Source organism: Cygnus atratus, chromosome 8 (genome assembly GCF_013377495.2).
Source record: "Cygnus atratus isolate AKBS03 ecotype Queensland, Australia chromosome 8, CAtr_DNAZoo_HiC_assembly, whole genome shotgun sequence".
In the NCBI taxonomy this organism is placed as follows: Eukaryota; Metazoa; Chordata; class Aves; order Anseriformes; family Anatidae; genus Cygnus; species Cygnus atratus.
The window spans coordinates 21318163-21345780 of NC_066369.1; the positions used below are offsets into that span (position 1 = coordinate 21318163).

Consider the following 27618-nt stretch of genomic DNA (forward strand, 5'->3'; position numbering starts at 1 on the left):
CCTGGGAAGGCCAAAAAAGCACTGAGACTTTCTGCCCGGAGTGGGGAAGTGACGAGGTGGCTCTGCTTGAACAGGGGGTTGGACCAGATGACCCACAGAGGTCCTTTGACTGTAGCTCTTCTGTGAGAGGGGCTGGTTTCTGGAGCAGAAGGAAGATGAGCTCACCCATGCAGTGATGGGCAGGGGATGTCTGGGCAGGTGGTTGTACAGAAATCAAAAATGATGCAAGCAGAAGCTCCTCCATCCTCTGGAAACTCTTGGAACTGAGCAGTTTGTGTCTTGTAACTGAGTCTTGTGTCTTGTAACTGAGCAGCTCGTGGGATATTTTTGTTGTGGTGGCCCTGTTCATCTCTAAACCCTCTGTGAATGTTCCGTTATCTCATGAAGACAGGGAAAGAGCTCTTGGGAGGTCTGGTCTGTCCTCCGGGGTAGGATTGTGCTACTCTGATCTGACAGGATTATCGTAGTTCACTGAGAAATCCAGGAATGTGGGAGGGGGTTCACTTCTGCCAGGCAGTCTGTTCCGGTATCTCACTGTTTTTGCTTTAAAGCTTTTCCCAAATGTCTAGCCTAATGTTGTTTCTTGTCACTGGTTTATCCCATCCTAGATCTTCTGTTTGCTTGCCTTGCAGTGAGTAACACAACAGGTGTTGAGTGGGTTTGAGGGAGCCAAGATCACCCCAAAGTGTGAGGGCAGGACCTGAAGGAGCCCTGTTGGGTCATTTCACTGATCCCGTGGGAGGAGGAGAGGGCCAGGAAAGCTCAGGGCATGGAGGTCAGGGACTCCTTCCTGAGTAAGAGGACAGGAAATGTCTGCAGGGATGTGCAGAGCCTGCCGGATGGGAGATCGCTCACAGGAGCCGGGGGGAAGAGAGGGCTGTCCTTGTCCCTGACATCTCTGGCAACATAGGCTGCCTCTGGCTCCTAGCATGGCCGTTGGCATTTCCTGTGACACCAATGTACAGTTCTTTGTGGGCCTGGCTGTGCTGCAGGCGGCCTGGGCTGCGTAGGGCCTGTGGTTTCCAGTCCATCCTTGTGTGAAGATGGCAATAAGCCCAGGGGACTCTAAGAGTGAGGTACCTCTCTGCAGGTACCTCACAACCTGCTGCAGGTTCCATCAGGCTTTGATCTTCCCCACACTCATTCTTTGTATCCCTCTGCCCTCCCAAGCAGAGGGAACTGGGGCAGTGCTGTTGTTGATTGTCACTTGTGCTCATGTGCTGTGTTTGGGGCTGGCACCGCGCACGTACAAGTGACCTGGGGGGCAGGACTCCGTGGTGCCATGAGGAACGTCGTGTTCCCGATTCTTCTTGTAGATCCAGACATGGGGGCTGGTTTCCGAGTGCATGAGATCCCGTTCCAGTTCAACCTCATGAAGCTGTTGCCCAGGTGCCAGCAGGTCGAAATGTTCTTCCTGATGCTGACAAAAGGTAAGTGCCTCTTCACTGCCTGCCTTCTCCTGTCCTCGTTCCCTGGCTTTGGGCACCCTGCTGTGTGTGCTTGTCTCCCTGGGAAGCGGGTTGTGGGGCTGCCATGCCTCTTCTGTTCCTCTCAGCTCCGCAGCCCGAGGGCTGTGCAGATACATTGCTTTCTTGGGATGGCAGTTTTGGAAGAGCTGCTTTTGAAAGCATCCAACCTAGGCAGTGGCTCTGTGTGGCAGTTTCTTGGCCTTCTCTTCGGGCATCTCCAGAACAGTTACAGTAGCATGGCGAGTCAGTGCTGGGCGGCTCGTGAGGCTGGCACTGCATCTCAGCATCCTCCAAGGCAGACTTGCAGGGGTGCTGCGGGAAACTTCTGGCTGTGTGGAAGTGTCACTTTGCAAGGGGCTGCTTCCTGGGAGCCTGGGCTGGTGGTGGCTGTGGAGATGCTGTCTCTGAAGTTGCCGTGGTTCTGTTTTGGAGCAGAGAATGAGGAGGTGACCAAGGACTCTTCATTTGTGCCCAATGAAATGCTACTAAACCTCTTCCATGGCTGCCTGCAGCACGACCTCAGTGATCGGGAGATCCCCATGGCTGATGCTGATCACGTGGCTTTCATGGAGCAGGTTCTGCAGCGGGATCGTGATGGCCATCAACCACCCTTCACTCTCCCTGTGATCCGAGGTAAGGGCCAGGAGCATGGCAGCAGGGACGCTGGCGGCTCGGGTGTCTCAGGAGCCTTGCTTTCAAGTCTCTTCCTCAGCTGGTGTTCCTCAGGTCGGTTTCTCTGCTCCATTCCAGAAGAAACCTTGAAAGCCTCTGGGACCGTGGAGCAGCAGGATGCTTCTGCATCCTATCATCTGGTTGGCAGCAATGGCACCAGGGATATGACTGGCTCCACGAGTACTCTGCAGGTACTGCTACACTGCTGTCCCTCTCCTGAGCCCTCTCTGGGGGGCAAGGGAGCAGCTGTTGAGGATCAGGAGAGTTAGCGTGTGGGTTGAGAACAGGTTGAAAGGCTGCTGTTTTCCCCACAACTGGCAGCAGTTTAAGCTGTAGCCTGTGGCTGAAGTCAAGCAGGAATCCAGTAGGTGTGTGGGCAGTTGCACTCACCATGGGCCTAGCCTGTTAGAGCAGCACCGATGCTGCGCTGCAAAGAAGCTCAGAAACCATGGGCAATCATTGCCTCGAGGTCAGAACCAGCCCCAGCAAAGCTGGCTTAAGTTAAACATCTCATGACTATGCACTGTGTTTCCCGGAGCCAGGCCGCTCCAAGAATGCGGCGTGGACTCGCCACAGAGTGATTTCAGCGCCATGCCAACCAGCAGTCGTGGAGGAACTTGCTCTGTGTGGTTGCTACATGCGCTGGGGTAGGCAGTGCCATGTGCTGTGAACTTATCCAGCTTCTGCTTTCGTCAGAGCCTTGGCAACACAGAGCTGCCTGAGGATGATGTGACCCTGAGTGATGCTTCGGGGCCCTTTCCCCCGCAGTGGCGATGCTACGCGAAGCTGGTCAACCCGCAGCACGTCTTCCTGACCTTTCTGCCAGCCACGTTCTCAGGTGAGGCCCCCTGTTGTGGGGAGGGAGAAGATCCAGCAGTCCCAAGCACCTCCTCGGGAAAACAATAAAAGCAGAAGCAGCTCTTCCTAGGATGGAGGGAAGACTGAACAGCAGAATCTAAACCCAGCCTTCTTGCGCTATTTGGCCAAGAATAGAGCAGTGCAAAGTAGTGAATGTCTTGTTCTCTCCTTGGACGTGGTGCTGCTCACTGCTGATGGGATGGTTTGGGAGAGTCCCTGCTTCTGGGCATTGGGGCTGGTAGGCTCAGCTGGAGGAACTCTTTGGAACACAGGCAGTGGGAACCTCTGCCCTCTTGGGAATCTATGTGGAAGGGTTAAGCTGTTCACACTGAACAGAGGAGGATTTTGTTTTTGTTTTTGTTTTTTTTTTCCCAGATGTACAGAAGCTGATGGCTTGCGGATTGGACAAACCTCCAAAAGATGAGAGTAGATCTGGAGAAGATACCCTGAGACCTGTCTCTGCAGAGCGAAGCAGGCCTGAGTCTGAAGAAGGGGATGCTGCAGTGCCATTACCTACCCTCAGCATAACACCAGCGCATGGTACTGCCCTCAGAACTACACCTGGCTAACATTAGTGCAAGGCCTTTCCTTGGCTATTCCCAAGCACACTGGTTCCTGCTGGTGGGCAGATTGCAGCAGCAGGAATAACGCACCACTACAGCCTGTCAGCTCCTGCCTGGCAGTCAGCATAGTCAAGATCAGGACAAGGGGCACAGCAGAACCTCAGCCAACTTTCATGCTGTTTATGGGAGAGTGAAGGAGTGCAACGTGAGCTGAGTGAGCATGGCAGAAGGCTGGCTCCCTGTGGACCAGGAGGTTGCAGGTTTATAGAGACTACTAGGAGAGGCAGTCACTGGTTTACACAGGAAAGTCAGCAACTATTACATTATGGTCTAGACTGGCACTACCAGCAGCACGTTGCCTTAGAGAGAAAAGCACGGGTGGCGTCCTGAGGCGTGTGGCATTTGATTGATCGGCCCCTGGTGTAGTCAGCCAGGTCTGGGGATGGTGGGTTGTGCTGCTGCAGGAGGTGGTGATGGTGGTGACAGGTCACAGCTGCCCAGGAAGGACATCAGTGTGGCCAAGGCACTGCGCTGAGTGGTTGGGTGCTGGCTGGGGGGAATGGCCCTGGGTTTTGAGTGGTGAGAAGCTTGTAAAACCATTGCTGCTGTGGGAGCCGTGACCTTGCAGGCCAGGAATGAGGAACTCACTGAAGGCCTTTATCTCAGGATTCTTTTTCTTGCAGAAGTGAGTCGTGACACTGGAGAACAGGCTGGCCCCTCACGGAGAGATGTACACATCTCCTTCTGTCGCCAGAACTCACAAAGCGAGCTAGGCGAATGTCGCAGATTTCGCTGCCCCATTTATATCTACAGCTGCTCTCTGGAGTTGTTACGGGAGCAGCTTGTCAGCCCACGGACACATCGTTCTCCCCGGGACATCTTTTTCAGGTAATGCCAACCATACTTGGCTCCTAGACAGTGGGCAGAGGAGCATCCACTGTCAGGAGTGCCCCTGACAAGAGGCTGGCTCTAGCCCTGCCTTCTTCTCTTGGCTTGGCTTATCTACCTTAGAGCAGCCACTGCCTGTGCATGTGCTATGGCTCTGCTTTACTGGCGCCAGAGCCATTTACAGTCTAAAACATGCTTTACAGGTGCTGAAGGCTTCTGTGGCTCCTTTTTTCCCAGGTCCCAGTCTCTGGAGCGTCCTCCTGCTGCTGCTTGGTTAGACCACAAGCATAAGGAGTTGGTGAGTTACTGCACACTGCTGCAGGAACACTCCCACCAGTGCTACGTGAAAGGTGAGGAGTAGCATGATGGGGTTTGGGGCAGCGTTGGGGCTGGACCCTGGGTCTCCTTTAAGAAAGCAATGTCTTATTTTTCTTGTGATGTTACCCCGAGGAAAAAGGGAGGAGTTGTGGGACAGCTCTTTCACCAGGAAGGACTTAAAGATGCCTCAGTATATTCCCTGTGGGCCTTGCACTGGCTGTTCCTGGACCTGTGCAGTGCTGTGGTGGTGGGATTCCTTCTTGGGCTTTTTCTCTCACCTTCAGGGTGACAGATCCCTAGGCCACTCTTGGCATGGCCAAGGCCAGGCTAATGCATAGTGCTAGACATCCTGTCTGAGTCTCGTCTCACAGCATTGACAGCAGCTCTGTGCTGGGACTTGGTGAAAGCCTGGTCTTTGCTCCCCAGAATATGGCTATTGCCTGATTCTCGTGGCCTCACATCCTTGCAGTGGGCTCGAGAGCTGTGTTTGATCCGTAGGGCTGTTCAAGAGCCTTCAGCAGTCACACAGCATCAGTTCCCAAGACCTGCTTACAGCCATGGACTACTGTGAGGAGCTGCTCCAGGAGATCGACATCACCAACTTCCTGCTGACAGTGTGCAGCCATGTCCGCTCCTTCCGAGAGAGCCACCAACATTTCCGTATGCACCCCAAGACTGCCAGTTTCCAAGTGGGCAGCATAGAACAAGAAGAGGAACAGAGCTCTAGGGAACGGGGTGTCTTGGTCTCTGAATCAAGGTAGGGGCCCACCTTGGTCTTGCTTGTGTTCTGAACGTTGGGCTGGGACAGATCAAGAATCTGCTGCTGCTTCTAGAAAGGATGTCATAGGGCAGGTGTTAAAAGAGACGTGTGTAGGAAAAGATATTTCCACTGGAATATGCCCCTAGTATGTCGTCTACCAGGACCTTCTTGTTTTTATGATCTCTGGTGATGTGCATCTTTTACCTGTCTCTTGTAGTCTTAGCTCGTAAGTCCCAACTGCTCTGGGCTGGAGGGCAGTTTGTCTGCAAGTAACGCTCTCAGGCTCGTTGTTTCTGGAGAAGTTGTGTCTCCTGCTGCCTGACTCATTTGAGATTTGCTGTTGACTCTGGTGAACAGGACAGGTGACATCAAGCTTTATCCTTTGATCATAAACTTCTGTCCTGCTAGGATATTTCTGAGGTTTGTGTTGCCTCCGGAAACCTAAGGAGGGAGAAATACTCTGCCTTACTATGCTGTGTGTTGAAGAAACATTCTAAGTTCTTCATCCTCTGTTTGCTCTTGACTATCCTTGGTTCCTTCATGTGAGTTCACTAGAATTAGTTGGGAATCCCCAACCCTATTTCTTCTTACGTTGTAAGTCAGCAAGATGAGGCTCTTTTTGAAGAACGTTCAATGTTTGGATAGTCCAGTCACTTCGTCAAGTGCAACTTTCACAAAAAGAAACTGCGGAAACTTTTCTTGGTTTATAAAACACACAATCTGAGTTGGGATTGGTGATTATAATAAGCATTTCTGAAGGATGTATAGCTTGTGATCTGCCATCTGTATTACTAATTCGGGCACCTGGCAGTACTTTGACCAACCTTCATCCCACTCTCCAGATCACTTTCTCTGAGTTGTAGGGACCGATTCTGTCACAGAGCTGATGCGTGTGCGTGGGCCTGGGCTTTGTGCTCTCTGTGCTGCCAAGGCGTTAGGAATGCTGGCATGGCAGTATTTGCTGTGAAACGCCTTGAACTGGCCTTTGGGAATTCACACTGCTGCAGGCTGATCTTATACTCAGCCACTTGTCTCTGTTTCCCAGGGAGGGGATAGCGTGCTGCAGAGTAAGTGACCACAGGATTGGTGTGGTTAAGCTGCCTCTGGCCTGGCTTCAGACAGCCTGGGTGCTTATCTGGGTTCGTGGGTGGGAGGAGGGCTTCTGGGGCTGCACGGGTGGGGACTGTGGGGACATACAAGTCACCTCGTGTTTACACAGATGAGGTGTGGGGAACTGTGAGGTGGGATGCTTGCTGGGTAGATAATGCATATAACTACTGCTTCTTGACTTGCCTGTCTGACCTGTCCACGATTCTTTCAGTGCGGAAATGGAGGACTACAGTGAGCAGGACTCCCATAACGTTGCTAGCCCCACAGAAGAGCCGAAGAGCAGTGTGGGCACCAGTTGCTGTTCAGAGTTTCCCCTTTCACTGCTTGAAATTGGACAACCCTGCCAGGCACACCCTGACCTGCATAAAATTATCCAGGTGAGGATCATGGGAGCTTGGCTTGGCTCCCACAGGGCAGTGGAGTGGAATGTCTGCCTCATGTTTGCGATTTCTCTTTTAGGAAAAATTCCTGGAAATTGGAAGTTTACATTTCAAGCCAGTGCCATCAAATCCTCACTATTTCTTCTACTGCCCACCATCAGCCAAGAAGGAGGTAGGCATGGTGCTGCCCTGGCAGGCACCTAGTCTTTGTGGAGTGAAGTAGCTTTACTTGCAATCAGATGGGGATTTTGGGCTGGTGGACTCCTGGGCAGACTGAGCCCTTGGAGGGCATCAACAGCCTGCTTCACTGTCTGGCACGGTTCTAGTACCTGCCCTCCTCCTCTCCCTTCAGGAAGAGGCATCCCGGGATCAGACAGACAGGAAAGGCAGTGAGGACATGGAGGGATCAGAGGCAGAACTGGCAGCTGAAGAAGGTAAAATTTGCTTGTTCTGTCCTGGAGAAGAAGGTATCTCGCTGTGGTAATGCCTATCAGAGCTTGGCTGTGTCTAGTGGGGTCTCTTTGCTAACAGGGATCCTATGCCAACAGGAGCTGTGTCTGGGTGCTGCATTGCCACGGAGAGTGACCCAGAGCTGGAGGTGGAGTACCGTGAGAAGCTGGAGCATGAGTTCCCCGACACGGATTCCCTCTCAGATTCCAACACAGTGAACCAGGATGACGACTCCTTCAGCGTGCTGGGAGGGGACTCGCTCAACGAGCAAGAGTTCCTGGAGCAGGAGATGCCCCCGCTCTTTGTGCACCTCACCTGCTCAGTGAAGCTGCGTAGCCAGCACAGCTCCATGCCTGTGCAATCCCTACCAACTTGTCTAGGTAAGTGCAAGCCTTGCTGTGAAGTTGCAGGGCAGTAGGGCATTTGTGGAGTCCTGGCTGGGGGAGCACCCCTGGAACAAACGTGCCGTGTCCTGAACAGCACTCTCGATGGACTAGCCCTCCCTGTACTGGAGCCCCCACGGTCTCCTAGCATCAGAAAAGGGCCTTCTAATCAGGTCTCCCATTCGCTGGGGGTTTAATTATGGAATGATCGTGGAGGATGGTGATGTTCTTGAGCCTGTCCAGGTGTGGGACAATAGCCATCTCTTGCAGTCTCTGTACTTGCCGGCAGGCTCTGTGTGTGTGTAAGCAGAGCTGTTTGTTGTATGATCCCCTTCATCTGGGATCTCTCCTCAGGGGAAGTTCTGGGCTGTCTGGAAAGCTGCCAGGGCTTGAACACCATTGATCTGGGGGACTTATGTGTGACACTGGACATCTTTGTGCTGACGCTACCCCTGGAGATAGAAGTTGTGAATACAGACATTCTCCACAACAGGTAGGTGGAGAGAGGCCCAGCCTTTACCCATCCTCTGCCTGCCCTTCACAGCAAGACAGTTTCAGGTTCTCTCTCTGTACTGAGACTGGGGATTATCTTCCTCACAGAGCCTGCCACAGACCTTAGAAAACTAAGTTTTTTCCAGGATAGGCTCGCCTTTTAGAGGGATCCTTTCTTTTTCCTCTGGAGACTTTCTGTTTATCCTCTCTGGCTCAGAAGCTGATGCTCAGCCTGCTCTCTCTCCTGTGGCAGATGCACCTCAGAGAGCAGCGTGTCCTTCACCCGCTCTCCAGGGCAGCCATCCTCTTTCCGGTCAGATGAGGATATCATGCACAACTTGGACCGGCTCCCGTCCACAGGAGATGAGAGGTATGGTGCTGCAGCTACAGCAGTCCCCCCTGTGGGCTCCTTTTGCTGCTTAGGAGCTGCCCTGTAGTGGCTGCAGGAATGAGAACGACTGAAGGGTTATTCTTGTGCTATTCCCTAGGCACCCTGCACTTTCCAACCTCCCTGGAGTGCACAGGCAGGCGATTGAAGCCACTATGAATGAGGTAAGGCAGCCTTGCCTGTTGCTTGCTTCTACCTGGAGCAATTTGCCACAGCACACAGTTGCTGCTCCACACTTCCTAGCCTGCTCCAGGCCGTAGCCTCTGTCAACTGAAGTGACTTTGCTTGTATCACACAGGCCGTTGGCCTTGTGCTGCCCCAAAATGCGGGACTACCCTGATAAAATTCTTACTCCAGTTGGGGTGGGACGGGCAGAAGTCTCTTCCAGAAACCTTTTCTTAGGTACTGTAAAAAGGAAATGAGGAATGTTGGGACTTGAGTGAGAACTGGGGCAGCCTTGCAGCTGGAGGTGACTTAGATTGCTCTGCGTCCCTGCTCTGCTCAGATTCGCTGGCTTCTGGACGATGAGATCGTGTCTGCGCTGCGCCACTCGCAGGTCATCAGCACCTCTATCCTGCACCGGGTGGCCACCCACATCTACAACTCCAAGGGACGGCCCAGCTGCCACAGCGAGGTGGTGCTGCTCCAGTTTGTCTTTGGACCTGAGCACTCGCTGGAGAAGTTCAAGGAGGTAAAAGAGGGAGCCCTGAGGCGGTGTCCTACCCTTAGTTAGCGGGTTGCTTATTCTTCCCTGTGTTGCAGGAGTTCAGAAGGATGGCTCTACCAGGCTACGTGCTCAACGCAGAAGGCAGTGACTACCACTACATCTCCATCAGCCGCCTGCACTCTAGACGGGCAGCCCCAAACGCAGCAGGGACATCGTGCTTGCAGCAGCAAACCGGAGGGAGCACCAGGACAGCCCTGGGCCAGGCGGGCCGGGAGGGGAGCAGTGAAGCAGAGGCAGAGAGCTCCGAGCTGCACCATGCAAGCTGTGCCCTCCCAGAAGAAGCCCAGGGTCTCTGGGGGTGGCCAGAGAGTGAGATGCGCGTTGTGCCAGAAGCTGGAAACCCTGTAGGTGGGGGCAGCCACGTGCAGGATGAGGTGAGAGACACGAAGGTGGTCTGTCAGTGGGAAGGTGTGGGACCTTCTGCCAACTGAAGGTGGAAGGATACAGGAGGGTGATGTGCAGGGAGTTGTTTGGGTTTTGTGCCTCTTTTTCTGGTCATTTTTTGCAACTTTGGCTTGTGTACAGGTCACAGGAGAAGCACTGAGCCTTGAGCAGAGCAGAGCACCTGGCCATGACTCCCTGGAGGAGACAGCTCTGGAGACAACCATACAATCCCTGCCGTCCTCGTCTTCTGAAAAGGGCAACAGTGAGAAATCACTGTTAGTGACACCGTCTGCAGCAAGCCTAGTTGAGTCTGTCACACAGGGCAGGGAAGGTAGGAGCTGCAAACGTGGGCAAGATGTACCTCAGCCTCATAAGCTGTTAAGGGAAGGGCCCAGTTTTGGCTGTAGTGTATGAAACACGACTGTTATTCCTTTTCCAGTCCCCAAACACCAGAATCAGCGCGCAGGGCTACTAGTCTCCCCTTCCCTTGCCAGGGTGCAGGCAATTTGCTGTTTAATGTTACCTGGGTTAGTCTGTGCTGCTGCGCTGATATCCATAATGACATGAAATTCCTGGTGTTTCCAGTAATGGCCGCATGAGGCCTGTTCCCAGTGCTGTGTTCCCCAGCGCTGCCTGCCCGTAGCACTTCTCTAACACGTGGAACATGCAGAGGGGCTTAGCAAGTGCTTTCATCAGCTCCTCTTCCCTTTGCAGGCTCCAGCAAGCAGCGTCCCAGCCGCGTGCAGAGCCTCGTGTCAAGCCAGGGCAGCATGGACTCTGACCACCTGGGTGAGTTCGGCGCTGACAGCAGCAGCGTGCAGCCAGGTGCTGGCAGTGAGGCGGGAGCGGAGGGACACGGGGGGCTGTGTGCCTGGGCTGGGCTGAGCCCTGAGGATGGGGCTTGGGAATAGCTTTAACCTCGCAGAGCTTGCTCTTCCCAGGGGGGAGGCTGGCTTGCCAGGCGGCCTGGGACTGAAGTGAGGATACGTTGCAGGTTACGATGGGGGGAGCAGTGACTCAGAGTACGAGGAGGCATTAATGAGCGACCAGGAACCCAGGTGTCCCCTCATGCCGGACTTCTGGCTCATCATAAAAATTGAGCAGGACCGAGTGGAAGTCTATTACCACACACGGTAAGGAGGGTCCTGCTGTCTGGCCTTATTGTTGCTCGCTCGTCTCTGTGGGCAGGATCTCCTTCCTGCCCTGTGTAGGTGGGGAGCTGCAGGACTAGACTGGTGCTCTGTACGGGGAAAGCCACCATCCTTCCCCACCATGCATGTGCTTTCTGCATACAAAGAAAGGTGCTGTCCAGGTGTCCTACTGACCCCTCTCTCCCCTTCCCTGTAAAGCAGCCTGAGTGTGGAGAAGGCAGCATCAGCAGAGACAGAAGAAGAGCAGCCAGGGGAGTGCCAGAGTCTCAACCAGATGGTGGTGAAAAAGATAAGTGAAATCTGCAGAGTTGTCAATCAGGTAACAAATTGCAGAGGACAGGGGTAGAGCTGCCAGTCATTAGATGGCTTAGATGTGAAGGGACCTCTGGAGTTTGTCTGGTCCGGGCCCAGCTCTGAGCAGAGTATGGGAGCCAGTTCAGCAGGTGGAGTCCCAGCTTGGGGGTCAGAGGAAAAGGGACTCTGTCTGGCCCTAGGCCCTCCCTGTTGCTGCCTTGTGTGGCTGCGGAAACAACAGGACTTGTCTTTTCTCATCTGTTACAGCGCTTGCTGCTGCAGGACTTGCATGACAGCCACATATGCAACTCGTTGCTGGTGGCAGAGAGCGAGGAGGACATCTGGAAGAGTGAAACTCCCTATACTTCCTACAGGCAGCGTGTCTTGCCCACAGATGGTACGAATACTCCTTTTGGCTCTGCCTCAGCAGCAGTGCAGCTGACTAAAAAGACGGTGACTTCAGTGTGATGGCCATGACTACTTGTTATTTTCTTTGCAGATTACTCGGTAGAGGAGAGCTACCAGCCCCGGGACTACCTGGCTGCCACCATGCAGTTCATGCCAGGGCACTTTGCTTGTGACGTGGTGTGGAGCACGCTCATCCACGTGCATTCACGCCTGAAGATGGGCCCCAACATGGGGGTCTCGCGAGGTGTGTACAGCCCAGGCTCCTCCTCATTCTGTGTGTCAAGAGTCTGGCTTCTGGCTGGATTGGCACAACAGGAGGGTGTGTGGGATAGCTAATGTCCCACGTTGCTCACAGCTATCCAGGCGCTTCGGTCGGTGCTCAACGCCTTCTCCGTGGTGAACAGGAAGAATATGTTTGTCTACCAGGAACGTGCCACTAAGTCTGTTTTCTACCTCCGGTAAGAAGTCAGCTTGACTTGTTGGCATGACCCTGCCCTGCTACGTGTGTTGCACCAGGCTGAGAGCTCCTTGGGGCAGGAAGTGTCTACCCAGCCTCGGGGACCCTGCTGTGACCCAAGCAGCAAACATCTGGTTTCTGGTGAATCAGAGTCATGTCAAACCAGACCCCTCCTGCTCTTCCTGCACTGAATCTTTACCCGGAAGGAAAAGTGTTGTTATGTGAGGGAAACAGAGCAATTTTTGCAGAAGCTCTGTGCTGTAAGGGCTGATTCCTGGGAATTCCTCAGGGGAGAGTAAGGAGGATGTATATCTTCTGGTATGATGCTGCCATTCTTGGGAAGGGAGGCTGACACGTCTTCCTCCTATATCCAGGCTGACTGAAACCACGTACAGTGGGAAGGTGTGGGAAGCAGAGAGCACCGTTAATCCAGCATCTCGCTCCCTGGCACTGACACGCAGTCAGGAGCCCATCTACACTGAGGATCTAACAGTGAGTGCTGCTCTCTGGGATTGGATGTGGGTTTTGGTCACAGAGTACATGCGTGGAGTAGAGGAGGATGGGTGTTTGGGGAAAAGGGGGAACTTGGTAGTTCCAGCTACCTGGATTTTATGTAGAGTAAAATTTATATTGCCGATGTGTGTGTGGGGGGCAGCAGTAGGGGTTTCTGCCTGACCTTGCTGACAGGTATGGGTGGTGCTGGTTCAGGAATTCACATGGAAACTGCTTTCATGCATCTGGGTTTGTTTTTTGTTTTTTGTTTTTTTTTTTTCCTTTCTAGGGCTCTCGTTCCTCTCTGGACACAGCCTCGTGCCGTAGTGTGGACTCTGCTCGCCCAGTGGGACAGGTAGACAGGCACATCCAGTTGATGGTCCATGGAGTTGCCCCAGCAGGTAAGCATTACAAAGCCTGGCAGCAGATAGACTGTGCTGCTGCAAAGCAGAGGAATGAAGCTCTGGTCTTTGCCCTCTTTGCTTGAAGAACGAAGAGAGAACGTCCCTCCTGAGCAAGCTGCTCTTCCTTAGCCCAGAGCTGCTCTCCATTCCGCCTGGGTGGAAATGTGAGGAAAGGACCGAGGGCCCATGATAAGACCTCTTGCAGACCAGGTGGCTTATGCCAGCTTTCCCTGTGCAGAAGTATATTTGCCTTTACTTTGTCAGCAGTCTTTTGTGATCAAGAACAGGTGGAAAACGATGTCTGAAGAAGTTGATGGTGGGGAAAGACATGTTTCCTGTGAGAAGTGTTTGTGAGGGTGGTGCATTCTGGACAGGTATAGGGAGGTGGCTGTGGTCATAACCAGATGAAGTGAAAAAGTTGCATGTTCCTCTGCTTCCTTGTTAGGGCCTGAGATCACAGATGAGTTGGTAAAAGTGCTGCGCAGGCGCTTGGATGAGGCCACCCTGGATATCATCACTGTGATGCTGGTGCGGAACTGCAAGTTGACCCCAGCAGATGTTGAGGTATGTACCAGGATAACCCCTCTGCTCATCCTGTTGCACATCACTCTTTCCTCCTTTTTAACCCATCTCAGCCCCTGCTGCCCCAGGGCAGGGAAGGCCAGGGCAGTCAGCTGCATCCCATCCCAGCTCCAGCGCTGGCTTAGTCTGGCATTCACAGACATACACTCTGTGTGGGTGCCAGGGTAGTTGGTGGGATCACCTCTGCTGGGGTTCACAGCATGGCAGGCCTCCCTGTGAAGACGCATGGAGCATTGGCCCCCATGTCTGTCTCAGGGTGCTGTCTGGGCTCTGCGCTACTGTGCTCTCCCTTTGTGTACCCAGCTGGTGTCATTCAGATGCGTATCAAAGCCCCAGGGCATCCTGCTGGACTCAGCTGAGTTTTAAAGCCTTTTCTCTGCAGTTTATCCAGCCCCCTGGGACGCCGCCCACAGAAGTCCTGCAGTTTGCACTGCCACCTTCAGCTCTGCCTTGGCTGCCTGCAGTAGCCTACTACCTGCGCCAGAACCTGCTCATCTTCCTGCACACCCCAAAGTACACGGACAGCAACGTGGAGCACCACTTCAAGGTGAGGAGGGCAACAGCTTGCCCAGCTTCCACCTGCTGCTGGGGGGGTGCTCGCTGGGGCAGCTCAGCTGCTGTGTTCCCAGCTCTGCCATGTGTCATTGGGGAGGAATTGACACTGAATAGTGAAGCCTGGAGGAGTTGTGCAGGACAGCAAGCAGATCCTGTTTGGCATGGTGTAAACGCGGACAGGCCTTGCTTTGTCTCAAGTAGTCACTTGCTGTGCAAAAAGTTGCAGCCACAAAGCTCATGCCCACAGTCTTCTCCCAGGAGCACAGGAGGAGACCCCCTTGCAAAGTTGAGCTTGGTTCCTTGCACGGCCAAGCTCTAAGGACTGAAACATCAGGGTTAATAAAAGTTTGGGAGCAGCTACCCACTCCTTCAGCATGGCCATAGCAAGGATAGAAGGTGAGGCCAGATGTGCAGTGCCTTATAACACTGCGTAGAATTGTAGGAGCGTCCTTCTGCCAAACAGTAGCCAAGACTGTGCTGGTAAGTGGTTTTTAAGTAGGTAAGGACTGCTTGCTTTGTGCCAGGGGATGAGCTCTGCACGTGTGGACCTCTGCTTCCAGTCAGTGCAAGTTCTTTAGTCTCTGTCACTTTTCTTTCTTGCTCCCCTTAGCACTACTTCAACCACAGTGGCAGTGTCCCTGACCAGGATCTCTATCTGTACAACAAGCCGGGTGGCCAAGGCACTGGTGGCAAAGGTACTGTGCTCAACTTTTTTTGAAGGAGGGTATGGGGCTGTGCATTGGGGAGCGACTTCCCACATTGGAGAGCTCTGACTGAGGAGGGCGAGTGTCAGGGTGGCGTGTTTCTCCAATGGCTAAGGGATGTGCAGGGTGAAAGGATATGCAGGGCGTGTGCTTGGGAGGCTGCATCGATTGTAGAATGGAGCTAAGGAGTCCCCCAGAGCAACATGCTAAGCTTGGCCTGTTGCTGTAGGAAGCAGTTCTAGATTGCAGCTGCTGTGGAGCAAGGCATAGCTAGTGGCACAGTTGTGGGGGCAATGCCTTCACTCTTTCCTGCGGACTGCTGGAGGAAGGATTGGATAGGGCTAATCCTGCAGCACACTGTCGTGTCGTGTTGCGCCAAGGCCATGCGGTCTGTTACCTGGCCATCGTGAGTCTTGTTGTGTCCCTTGTGCACAGTCTGAATGTTCTTCTGTTATGTAGGTACCATGTCGGACCTTGTGCAGCACCTCTTTCCACTCTCCCACTTCCAAGGTAGCACCTCTGGCTCCAAATACTACTCTAGTTTCCTTTCTCATGCAGATCCCCGGTCCCTCTGGTCCCTGCTGTTCTTGTTCCCCTTGTGCTGTGGCTTCAGCTCTGACTCCTCTGTGTGTTTGTGCGTGTGTCCATCCAGCTGAGTCGCCGTTTTCTTGCTGGCTGGGTAAATGAGCAAACAGAATAAATGAGCAAACAGAACAAATGAGCAAACAACCTGCTTGCAAGCAGTGAGCTTCAAAGTTCTATGCCCCTTTTCCCTGCAGGCCTATATGGCCATCTCATCCCCGAGAAGGACAGGGATTGTAATCTTCCAATTGCAGTTTCAAGCTTCAGGGCGTAGCACCGTCACGCTCCCAGTGGCTCTGCCCTGGGCTGGGGGCTGCCTTGCACACCGAAGGGCTGGAGTGACCGGGCACCTCTAGGCATGTACTTTTTATTTCAGAGTCTGGATTGGAGGGGGCTTGGAGAGCCCTTCCTAGCTGGGAGGTTGCAGATCACTTGCACCCCAACATCCTCGCAGGGTGCGATGGATGAATGCGTAGCCACACGCCAAGGCTCTGGGCAGGAAGGTTTTTGGCAGCCCTCGCTGGCTTACCTCTTCCCATAGCCACACAGCTCAGGCTGTGTCCATCCTGTCAGGGCTGTTTCTTACCTGTTGCATTCCTGCTTCTCCGTGCTCCTGTGACAGAACTGGAAGCCTTGTTCCCTGCAGCGGGGAAGGAAGCCTTCCTGCTGGCAGGGCAGCAGCAGTCGTCGGCTCTGCCCCAAGGGACTGAGCCTGCTGCGGTGCTTGGCGCTTGCTTGGCAAACCAGCTCCTCTCAGGAGCACGTGCAAACGAGCATCTGCTCCTGTGGCTGCAGACCTGGCCTGCTTGAAAGCACTGCTGTGGGTCCTCCCTCTCTGGAGCACGTGTCCTAGCATGAGGAGGACGTGGGATGTTGTGCTCAGCTGTTGTCATCTCCTCGCTTCAGGTGGACTGAAGCGGAGTGGAGCTACGGGAAGGGCTGTGGTCTGGAGGCTTGCCAGAGAGGGGGAGGCTGAGGGGGCTCAGTGCAGGAGTTTATCCAGGAGGAGGGGAAGATGACTACCTGGTCATAATTGGTCTAATTGGTCTACCATTACCTGCCTCAAGAAGAGGCTAATGAGCATCCAGTGTCATTCTGGTGGGCCTGGGGCTTACTGTCAGGCCAGACAGATGGGGATTTTGTGCCTTTCACTAAGGCTCATGACTTTTACTAGGCTCATGAGTTCTAGCAGCACTTACACACTGTCATGTGGAGCATATTTGCTGCTCCTGATACTTCTGTATTGACACCTAAATCCCAGAGAGCTGCTCTGCTGCAGCAAGAGGCTACGTGAGGCAGGAGGGTCTTGAGTGAGGCTCCAAAGGGGAATGAGGCTGGGTGAAGTCCTGGTCCCCTCTTGCTTTGATATTTAGGAAATGTTAAACTTCCCCATTGTTTGCTGGATAAAGGGTTGTTCCTGTGCCTGTCTAGGGGAGAGACCTGTCAGAGACTGGTACAGAGCACCTGTGAGATAAGGCAGCTTCTTTACATTTCTTTAAATGGAGTGGTGCTTGTAGATTAAGATTTCCTCAGCGTGAATGCAGGTATGCTGCACTCTTACTTGAATGCCCACCTCCCTCTTTTGGGAGCAACCCTCTCCATCTCAGTGCCCTCTCCATTTGGCATGTCTTGGAGGAAAGGGTGCTGCAGAATTTACACTTCATTAGGAAGGATGGAAACCAGGTTGTTTGGCTGGTTAGACCTGGGCACAGGCTGCTGGGGCTGGGTTTGTATCTGCATGGAGAGAACGCCCATCCTGCACGCCCTGCCATCGACACCTTGGGACAGCTTTGCCATCCAGTCCCCTGAGTGCTGGCTCAGTTGGCTGGGGAGCTTTGGACCTTACAGCTCCATCCCCACTGCTGTTCCCCTGGTATCCTGGCCAGGAGATGGGCTGTGGGGGGTCAGCTCCCGTTTTGCTCTGCCCCCCAGCTGTGCTGATAGGAATGTGGGGAAGGCACCTCGTCTGTAGGCATGTGCGGTGGGAAGCAGGCCCTGAGCGTAACCTGCAACAAGGTGTTGTGCGTAGTCTTCCTCTGCAAGGAGCCTGTGAGCCCAGAGAGGGTTGTTGGGGAATATCTCGGCTCTGTCTGTACGCTGTCCCTTGGGAGGATAGGGATGGTGAGCCCCATCCCAGAGGGATGCAGGAGGGAGATTCTCGGGGCGATGGGGACACCCTGTGCGAAACACCATGCTTCTTACCCTGCCTCCTGATGAACACAGCTAGTCGCCTCTCCCCTGGCTGCTTCCCTTCCCGTGGGCTCTGCCTGCCCTGTGCACCCGTGGCACTGTGAAACCCAAGTGGCCAGAGGACGATCCCAAGCCCTGGTGGGCAGGCGTGGGGTGGCCACCCTGCTCCTTGGGCTGACAGGGGCTGCCTCGGGCTCTCGCCACAGGGATTGCGTGCATTGCCCTGACGTTTGTGGACGAGAACGGCAGCCCCACCGCGCTGCCCCACGGGGAGAGGCCCGACCCCCTGAGGATGGCTGCTTCCTCACCCGTCGCGGGCCTGCTGCAGGAAGCTGACTTCGAAAGCCTCACTGCCGTTAGCAAGCACCGGCCTGAGGCCGGCACCCTGCCTTCAGGTAGGCAGTGAAAATTACTGATTCCCTGCTGCCTCTCCATCCCCCGGGGCACCTCTGAAGGCTGGGGGTGCAGAGCCACGCAGGATTGTCTCTTCCCAGCAGAGCCCTGCGTGCTGGTGCGCCTGGACATCTGGGAGAAGGGCAACATCAGCCTGCTGCAGCTGTCGGAGAAGCTGCGCGGGGCCCTGCGCCACGCTCTCTGCGACGCCGTCATGGAGTTCCTCGTGCTGCCCGCCCCGCTCTGCCTGGAGGCCGCCTGCCCCCTGGCTGCCACCGACGTGGAGGAGCTGAGCTCTGCGGGTGAGAGTGGGAGGGGATGGGCACCCCGAGCCCCCCACCTGCCTTGTTTCTCCTCCCTGTGGGAGCTCGGCTTGTGCTGGGAGGGCACTTGGGCTGGGGAGGGAGGAAGCCACTGTCCCCTCTGCCAGCTGTGCTGTGTGATGTCCCAGGGGAGAAGCAACATAGAAAGAGGGTTGGAAGAGATCTTTAGAGGTTGATCTCTGCTCCAGAAGACTGAATGAACTTTGCCAGGTGTTGCTGAGGGCTCCCTCCCTTCTCTCCATCCAGGCTGTGGCCAGCCATGGTGGGGTACATAGGTACACACGTGAATGTCACAGTGGGGGGCTCTGAAGCATCTCATTTGCTCTGTCTCCACAGGAGGCCTAAGGAGGACCATGTCAGAGACCAAGGGCCTGGCCCTGAGTACCAGTGGGACTGGCAAGAGCTGTCCTCCGCCCTTGCAGTTCACAACTGCCCCTGCAGCCAGCCCCGGGGAGCCAGTGACACCCACAAGCAAGCTGGGACGCCGCAGCTTCTGGGATATGCTGGTAACACTGCTGAGGGACTGGTGGGGAGCAGGGCCTGCAGCTCCTCATGGTATTTTAGGCCAGGAGGGACAGAGGAGGGATCTGGCTGGGGTAGGGAGGCCAGGCTTGGTAACCAGGGTGTTTGAGATCAGGGCAACAGCTGGGCTGCGGATATGCAGAGCCTTAACCCTGCACCGCTTCTTCCTAGAGCAAGGCAGAGTCTTCAGAGCTGGGCAGCCCCAAGACTACTGATGACATTGTGCTGGAGAGGCCAGAAGAGGCTCGCACAAGGCGGCGACACAAGACCGAGAACGTCAAGCAGCACTTGAGCCAGGATCGGGCCACAGCTGAACTGGAACAGGCACAGAGGTGAGTGTGGTCTGTGGGCCAGGCAGCTGGGGTGTCGCTGTGCAGAGCTCCCCAGCCTGGCATCCCCCTGGCTATTTATGCATCTCAACCCTCTGGACCGTGTCCTCGTTCCTTGCAGTGTCTCCCTTACACAGCCAGCTAGGGGAGCTGCCTGCCACACGCAAAGCCTTGATCTGTGTTGGTGCTGCGAGCACAGCTGCTTCTCCCTGCCAGAGATCCCTTCCCCACACAACACCTATGGCTGTCGACCTGGGGGACAAAACTCAAGCACTATAGCAACCCGAAAAGGGGATTCCCTGGGCTCTGCTTGAGCTGGGAGGGAACCATTGCGCCTTTTTGCCTTTGTTGCTGTTGACTTTGATCTTGTATAATGATGCTGCCTTTCTCTCTTCCCAGGCGCCGAGCCTGCCAGTTGGAAGAAGGGGACGTGGGCACCATGCACCCGCTTTTCAGTCAAACCTGCCAGCAGTGGATGGCATTCATGAACCACCTGGGTGTGTATCTCAAGCCACAGCAGCTGTGGAAATGATGGAGCTCCCAGATGTAGTAGGGAGAGAGGATCTGAGCCTCTGAAACACTCTGGGACTGAGAAGCTGCATGGGAAACCCCTACCCATGCAAGGAGGGAGAGGAGGAGGCAGGCAGCAAACTGGAAGAGGGATGCCCTTCAGATGGTGGGATCTGGGTCTTTGTGGCAGCTGTGTTGCTGCTTTCTGAATACCGCCCACTCCAGCATCTGTCCTCACGCCTCATGCTGGCAAGGCAGAGCTGTCCACCTTCTCTGACGAATAAGCCAGGAAACAAGGAGTGTATGGGGGAATAAAGTGCCAAGCTCAGGGCACGTGGGAATTTTGTTGCAGGCTTGACTTCAGGCCAGAACCTGAAACAGGGATTATTTCATCTTTTATCTTTTTTTGTATTCATTGTTCTACAGCTCTACCTCTGCTCCAGGCAAGGCAGGAACTTGGCCTGCCCTGGGCAGCAGTCCTGCCGCGGGCCCCCCTTGGCCTTCTGCGCTGCCAAGGACAGGGCTTGGAAGTCCTGGGTAAGTCCAATAGTGCTTCTCCCCTGCAGGGTGCCCGTCCGTGCAGCAGTGCTCAGCAGAGATTGTGTCCCGCTTCCTCCTGTCCTCCATCCTGGTGGAAGTGGTGAACCTGGTCACTGCCCTGGCAAGCGACACCACCGTCAAGGTGTTTGAACGGATCTGGTGAGTTACGTGGCTCACGGGGGCTGGCTGGCACCAGCAGAAGCCGATCAGCTGTGCCAGCCTCTCCTCCTGTGGCTCTGTTTGTCACACACCTTTGGTGCTCTTCCTTGCAGCTGCCATGGGAGCACTGCCTTCCTGCCCTATAAACCTGGCCAGAGTGCCAGTCCTCGCCCCGCAGCCGTCAGACACTTCATCCTGCTGGGGCGCAACTTCCACCAGTGGCGTTGCAGCACGGAGCAGGGTGAGCAGGGTCCGTGGGGTTGTGTGCTGGGGATTTTTGGGGTGGGAGATGCATGGGCGGGGTGCCTCTCCTTGCTGGGACGGGCTGCCTGTGCCCGGAGGTGGGCAGTGAGGTGTCCATTGTCAGCTGCTGGGATCTTATTCTCAGATTTGCTTCGAACTGCCTATTTCAAGGGGGTATTTCAAGGGGAGGTATGCAGGGAAAAATATGAAGGATTGGGCAAATCGTATTCAGATGAAAATCATGGGGCCTTGGAGGTCTTTGGTTGGAAATGACGAGGAAGCAGAGCCAGGGTGTGCCGGGTGATCACATGGGGTTATCACAGAAACATAGGTAATAAAGGTAAAAGTGAACAAAGGCCCCCAGAGGGGAGGCTTTGGGTTGTGATGAGGAAAATACCAATGCTGTTGCTCAGGGTCTTAGTTAGATGATGTGTGGACTGTGTTCTACTGTCCTTTGGAAGCGATGAGCTGAGCAGTAAGTACCATGGCACAACATCCTGCTGTTCTGGGATGGACTGGTACTGAGGGTAACAGCTCTGGGTACTGAGGGTAACAGCTCTGGGTACTGAGGGTAACAGCTCTGGCTTCTTCCAGCTCACAAAGGGCTCCAGCGCTTTGAGGCCATGGAATTCAGTTCAGCAGAGAGAGGCTCTGACCCAAGCCTCACTGGACGAGACCTGGCACCCCGGCAGAGGTTTCTCTTCATGGAGATTATTGACAAAAAGGTAGCAATGATGCCTGTGTGATACTGTCTCCTGAAAGCCAGCCTTTTCCCAACTGGCCCGGGGCTAGAAAGAGGACCAGTGCTGCTGTGGGCAACCAGCCTGCCCCAGGCAGGAGCCCTGTGCCACAAGCAGAGCAGCGGTTCCCTGCAGCTGTCCCTGGCTCCTGCTGTCCCACTGTGGATTGCAGTTGCCTGTTCCCTCCCCACAGCAAGGCCCACATCAGCCTGGGCACTTGTGCTGCCAGTTCAACACCCTCTGCTGTGGCTGTTAATGGGGTGGTGTAAATGGGTGGCTGTCACTATCCCTGTCCCAGCCTCGCCATCTGAAGCCACCTGGAGCTGCAACAAGTCCCTCCCAAAGCACCTGGAGCAGCCTGTGTCACCATGCAGGACTTTACTGAGCAGATCCTTCACCCTTCTTCCTCCCCCTCCTCTCTCTCCAGCTGACACTTTACACCTACAACTGGTCCCCAGACCTGGGAGCCAACTTGAACTGCTCACTCATTCGCCTGCTGCAGTGGCAGAACGCCCGGTCGCACATCGTGCACTGCCTGATCAGCCAGAAGCTGGGACTCTTCCACCACCACTGCTTCATGGACACGCCGTGGCATGAAGACAGCAAGCAGGTAGGGCACCCTGCTTGGCAGGGCAGTCCTTTCCCCATCTGGAGAGGTCTCGGCAGCTCTGGGGTCTGAGGAGGGTTACAGACACTTCTGTGCTTTTGTGCACCAGTTGGAAGGCATCCCCAGGGGCTTGCGTGTCCAGCCGTTGCTGTGTCCAGCCAGGGTGCTGCTGTCTGCTCTAGCAGGCAGCCAGAGGTGGAAAGGGAAGTAGGCTCTGTAGTTGGTAGTGTTTGTGACTGGAATATTTAGGGTAGAGGAGGCTGGGGAATGGACTTCCCACTGCACGTAACGGCCATTCTGGGCCAAGGCTTCAGTCCGCTGCACTAGTGGTGGAGAAGGTCAACAGAGATGTCTGGAGGTGGCAGAAACTGGGTTTACTCTGTTCTTGTGAGTCTTTGCTCCAAGGCTGGCAGTAAGGAGGCTTTCATGGCTGTGTCTCCTTGCTTAGGAGCCAAATCCTTTCCTGAACTCCACTTTGGAGGTGGATGCGCTGATCCGGAGCCCCACTCCGCCACCCAGCAAGGAACAAGGCCGGCTGAGCAGCTCCGCACGCAGCCTGCCATCTCTGCACTTCCATCCCGATGTGGTGCCCTTTGATGAAGCTCTGCGGGATGTTACCACCGTCAAACGCATACCCCATGGGCCCGAGTTGGGACCTTTCGACCCCGTGTCTCGGCATGGGGCCCAGTTCCTGGAAATCAAGAGCATGGAGAGGAAAGGTAAAGCAGGAGTTGTGCTGTCACTGGAGTCTAACTGCCCCTTCCCACCCCTGCTCCTGGAAAAGGAACTCAAAAGGAGCAAAATGGAAGTTCTGGCAGAGGAGACAGTTCTGAGCTATTCCTGCCAGGGTAATGGGACGGGATGGGTTGTGGCCTGTGTAAGCAGAGTGGGTAGGATGAGAGTGAAATGGAGTGAAAATACTTGGGGATGTGGCTTGATACATCTATGGCTGCTCTCTTTCCTCCAGAGCTGGAGAAGCAGATGAAGATTGAGAATCTCTTTGTGACCTGGCAGCAGAGATCAGCGCAGTCCAACATGCCTATCAGTGTGAGTGCAGCTCAGGCAGGCAGCAAAGCGGGCCCATGAGGGAGCAGTGGAGCTCGGAGTGGGCTGTGTGTCGGGGGTGGTGTCTGGCTGTGGAGCAGTGCTTTCTGCTTGAACTGGGTCTCCTCGGCTTTAGTGCTGGGATTTGCAAATGGGGCTTTGCTGCCCAGCACTGGAAGAGCTGTAAAGCAGGGTGGTCGCCTCGCAAGTTGAGCAGCACTTGGGCAGCACAGTAATGTTACAGACAGCTTGTTCCTGGTCTCGATGAGTTATGCATGTTTGTAACTGTGTTCCTCTTGTGCTATGCAGCTGGCAGACCTGGAGACCCTGAAGCAGTCCTCACGCCTTGTTCACTACTGCGCTACCCCTTTGCTCTTTGACCCAGCCTTCCGTCAGCAGATCCAGACTGACCAGCAGGGCAAGGTAGAGGGGAAGGTGAGTGTCTGAAAGGGACAGTGGGGTTTGGTTTTGTGCACTGGAAAAAAGGGGATGGCTTTGCAGTCTTTTTTCCAAGATAGCTCAGAGCAGAGTTGACCCCTGCATTACAGGATGAATCTGCACCCTCAGCACGGGGCTTTCACCATGGTGAAGATGGAGACTGAGAAAATCATTGGGTCATCAAAGCCTTTTTCCTGCTGTTTCACCATCCCTAGGAAGACTTGAAATCCCTTGGCTACCCAGGGAATCCAGGGATGAGTCTGGCAAAGTCAGCTGTCTGGCTCTAACCTGTTGGGGAAACAAAACTTCCCCCTGTGCATTCAGCAGCCAGACCTGGTAGAACTTGCCTGGGCCCAGCAAATAGCTGGAACAATTGAAAGCAAGCCGCCTGAATCCTGAGCAGGTTGCGACCTGACAGTGTAAGCAGTGCAGATCCTGTACTGGCCGTTCATGGTCTGTACGTGTCAGAATGGAAGAAAAGGCTGTTGTAATTTATCTAAATGTCAAGAGGATTCTGACAGGGTCTTTAAGCAGAGGTTGCTACAGAAATTGAGCACTCAAAAGAGAAAAGAAAAGTATTACCCCAATGAAAACTTAACTTTGTGTTTGGAACAGAGCAAAGTGAAAATTGGCTATTTGATTTGAAGAGCCTGGCAGCAGGGGCTTCGAGGTTGTGTATTGGGTTCTGTATCTGCAGATAAGTTACCGCAGCACATATGAGATGCCAAGCTCTGAGACGCTGTGTAGCGCTTCAGATTACTCAGAACAGAAGGGCTGAAAGGAACTCTCCCTAGAGCAGCCTGTGAAATGAGGGGTATTTTGGAGCTGGGACCCGATTCCCAAGAAAGCAGAGCACAACGTGGGAAGAAATTTTAATTCCTCCTGTACGGTACGCTAACTGCGGAGCCTGTATGAGCAGAGTAGACAGGCTAGTGGATTTCTGCATTTCTTGGACAGTTTCATACAAAATGCAAACCAATTAAAATACATCAGAAAGGTTTGTTAATACTATGGGTAATGTTCTAAAATACTAGTGGATGATTGTCTTCGTTTGGACAAGTGAGACACCAGGCATCTTGTGGCAAAGGCGCTGAACTAGAGCAACTTGGAGAAGGTTAAAGAGAAGCTGGAGAGACTCTAGGTAAAGAGACCTACTTCTGGGGCAGGTGGATGAAAGGGCAGAGAGAAATATGTGAGAGCCACAGGCTCAAAGGAGGGGGATCAAGAAAAGAAACTTCAGTGTCTCACAGCACAAAGACAAGTCGTATTCAAATACATCAAAAGCGGAACTGAAAATGGTTAAAAGGAAACATTATTCATACCGTGTTACTGAACTAGTAGTAAAACCCGAGATGTCACCAGGATTCATAAAAGAATTGGACTGTTACATGGCAGCAGAAGCTGAAGCACCATGGAGCGCTGTGTGAACCGGTTGAGAGTGAAACATGACTTTGTGTAAGCCATTCTGCGAGGAGAGAGATGAATTCTTCTGCCAGTGCACCATTTCTGGCAGTCTGTTGCAGTGCTGTTAGGTCAGTCAAGGGCTGGGTAAACCTTGGATCTTGTGTTCCAGCACGTGCAGTGTCAGCTGTTAGTGCTCTCTGGCAGCGGGGAACCTGCCCTCTGCTCAGCCAGCGCAGCTGGTGGTATTCCAGCGAGTGTCCCCTCGCACAGCAGTCACAGCAGATCTCCTTAGGAAATTATTTTTCTCTTCCAGAAGCGCCACCGCTCAAATGACTCCACAGCTTCAGGGAGAGACCGCAGCCACAGCTGTGACTCAGCGGAAGGACTGCCCTGCAAGCTGAAGGAGGAGCCCTGGCTGCAAGAGATGTGCAATGCCTTTTTGCAGCAATACATCCAGTACCTGCAGAGCATGGGCTTCATTCTGGTCCAGGTGCGGCCACCGTCACCTACCACACGCAGGTCAGTGATGTTCTGGGAGAGCTGTTGGTGCAGAAGGGCTGACCCAGAGCCATGCCCTGGTTTGGCACAACAGGAGAGGTCGGTTCCCCTGCTCAGGGCTCTCTCTTGTCATTTCCAGTAGCACAAGTCGGATCCGAGCTCTGGCAGCAATGGGTGTGGAGGGGAGAGGATCCTTCTCCTACACAAAGCCAAAAGCAGAGGGGAGTCCAAAGGTAAGTGCTTGTGCTGTAAGAGAAGTGGAACTGGGATGGAAGTCAGGCTGTGGCATGGGGCACTTCTGGTTGGCTTCTGAATCAGTTTCTCATGGAAGGGAGGTGTGAGCAGAGAGGGGACTGAAGCAGGAAAAGAGTCCACCTAGACCAGAACCATCTTTGGGATGCTGGGCCAGGTGAGACCTCCTTCCCTTCCTGCCTGTCTTCCTGCAGCTCTCTGAAACCCTTCCTGAGACTGGGTGGAACCAGGGCAAATCTCAAGAGGACGGTAACAGCTTGAAAGTGCAGCAGGATGACCTGAGGGCAGGAGATGCTGCCTTCTTGTGTGCATAGCTAGCCAGGAAAGGGACTGACTACCTGCTGTCTTTTTTCGCTATCAAATGAGAGTACTGGGGGGCTAGTCTCTAAGTGAAAGGGAGTGTTTCTTCATTTATCAGGTAGCGGTGGTCTTTATCAAAAGGTTTTATTTATTTAGAGCTTTATTAAGAGCTTATATGGGTTCAAGAGAGAATAGGTAAGTAACTGGAAGAGGAATCCATCAAAATTGCTAGGTGGGCAGAATCCACCCGTGGGTCAGGAAACCCAGGGAGAATGGAAGTGTAGCATTTGCCGACCCTATTGTCACCCTTTCCTGGTACCTGCTTATGGGTGAAGTTGGTACAGAACTGTGGGCAAGACAACACCTTGCAGTTAAAACAAGAAGAGAGCAATCCACTGGAACAGCTTAGTAGGAGGGCAAGTGAATTTTCTGGCGGCCAAGCTCTAAATCCCAGTTGGATGCCTCTGATAACTGCTGTGTCGGGCAGATGTGATGATCTGGTGAGTGCTCAGCAGGGAGAGGTGGGAGTGGGGCTTTGTGGGCAGCATCACCCCTCAGCTCACAGGGCCTTCAAACTGGAGACCTCCTCCCCAGTGTAGGCAGGAGGTGAAGGGAGCAGCATTTCTTGAAGGCTGCTTATTAGCTTTGTTGGAATTCTTCTCACAGTCAGCTCTGGCATGTCTGCTCGCCCACCTCCGGTGAGGTTGGTTGGTGGTTGAGGTTTCTGTTTCCATCTCTGTCACAGAACCTCATGGCAGCCTTGCACCCCGGTGTGTGGGCTGCCCTCCTGTGCCAGAGAGCCTCTCCAGCTTTGTCTTTCTCTTCCCAGAGCACAAGCCCTGCTGTTGCCACCTACCACCTGCAGAGAGCTCTTCCAGGCGGGATTGTGCTGATGGAGCTGGCCTTCCAGGTGAGAGAACAAGAAACAAAGTATGGTCTGTGGGAGTCTGGGATGGTCTTAAGAGGAGGCGATGTGTATGATGAGGAGTGCAGCAGGAACATATGATTAGTCCTTTCTTGTCTTGCATCTTCCACAGTCCTGCAGGAGTTCGGATCAGCTAGGGACAGTTCTGAAGGGATGAAAGCAGTAAGAGTTGCCTGGAGTGGAACTGACACAAGCAAGAACTTAGCACCAGGTAGCACTCTCTGCTCTCAGACACACGTTGGCTGTTCTTCCCTGAGGCCTGCTTAGTTCAGACAGGAGAGGAGATGAAACAGGGAGCAAGAGTGTCAGGGACCCAGCCCAGAGGATGAATTGACAAGTCTGGGGTGTAGGCAGCCTTGTGGGAGCTGCTCTCCTTCCTCGGAGAGGCTCAAGGCCTGTGCTGTGCTCAGTGTGTGCTCTCTCCTCCAGGGCTATTACTTCTGCGTGAAGCAGTACGCACTGGAGTGCTCGCGGATCCCCATGGGCCAGTCTGTCAACTCCCAGGTAATGGCTTTGCAAACGCTGTTGGTGCTCCTTGGGGTCAGGGGCTGCTGTGGGAGAGGCAGCAATCTGTGGGACAGAGCGGGCGTTTTAGGTGCAGCGAGTTCTGGAAAGCTCGGCTCCCTCCTGGAAGAGCAGAACCGTGCAGAGCTTTCTGCAGCCGCATGCCCTGTATAACAGGCTGCTTGAGCAGACCTGGAGTGCAGTGCAAGGGGATGGGAGTTTTTAC

The 27618-nt window shown here is 54.1% G+C and overlaps 1 protein-coding gene across 1 annotated transcript in view; it reads left to right on the forward strand.

Moving 5' to 3' along the window:
* Positions 1–27618, forward strand: part of SZT2 (SZT2 subunit of KICSTOR complex) — a 56761-nt gene that overhangs the window by 21052 nt on the left and 8091 nt on the right. Inside the window, exons 21-64 of the mRNA XM_035537898.2 lie at positions 1317–1430; positions 1905–2102; positions 2220–2332; positions 2838–2979; positions 4246–4450; positions 4688–4800; positions 5267–5525; positions 6850–7015; positions 7098–7190; positions 7371–7452; positions 7567–7848; positions 8206–8344; positions 8597–8713; positions 8832–8895; positions 9237–9422; positions 9494–9832; positions 9984–10104; positions 10557–10631; positions 10837–10975; positions 11195–11312; positions 11555–11684; positions 11787–11939; positions 12051–12153; positions 12527–12644; positions 12934–13045; positions 13494–13612; positions 14013–14177; positions 14796–14880; positions 17868–18056; positions 18159–18356; positions 18714–18883; positions 19071–19231; positions 19628–19725; positions 20305–20437; positions 20551–20678; positions 21275–21405; positions 21848–22030; positions 22479–22746; positions 22995–23074; positions 23381–23506; positions 25227–25432; positions 25554–25644; positions 26793–26873; positions 27318–27392. Of these exons, the coding sequence (XP_035393791.1) occupies positions 1317–1430; positions 1905–2102; positions 2220–2332; positions 2838–2979; positions 4246–4450; positions 4688–4800; positions 5267–5525; positions 6850–7015; positions 7098–7190; positions 7371–7452; positions 7567–7848; positions 8206–8344; positions 8597–8713; positions 8832–8895; positions 9237–9422; positions 9494–9832; positions 9984–10104; positions 10557–10631; positions 10837–10975; positions 11195–11312; positions 11555–11684; positions 11787–11939; positions 12051–12153; positions 12527–12644; positions 12934–13045; positions 13494–13612; positions 14013–14177; positions 14796–14880; positions 17868–18056; positions 18159–18356; positions 18714–18883; positions 19071–19231; positions 19628–19725; positions 20305–20437; positions 20551–20678; positions 21275–21405; positions 21848–22030; positions 22479–22746; positions 22995–23074; positions 23381–23506; positions 25227–25432; positions 25554–25644; positions 26793–26873; positions 27318–27392 (6368 nt within the window). The remainder of the gene's footprint in view (positions 1–1316; positions 1431–1904; positions 2103–2219; positions 2333–2837; positions 2980–4245; positions 4451–4687; positions 4801–5266; positions 5526–6849; positions 7016–7097; positions 7191–7370; positions 7453–7566; positions 7849–8205; positions 8345–8596; positions 8714–8831; positions 8896–9236; positions 9423–9493; positions 9833–9983; positions 10105–10556; positions 10632–10836; positions 10976–11194; positions 11313–11554; positions 11685–11786; positions 11940–12050; positions 12154–12526; positions 12645–12933; positions 13046–13493; positions 13613–14012; positions 14178–14795; positions 14881–17867; positions 18057–18158; positions 18357–18713; positions 18884–19070; positions 19232–19627; positions 19726–20304; positions 20438–20550; positions 20679–21274; positions 21406–21847; positions 22031–22478; positions 22747–22994; positions 23075–23380; positions 23507–25226; positions 25433–25553; positions 25645–26792; positions 26874–27317; positions 27393–27618) is intronic.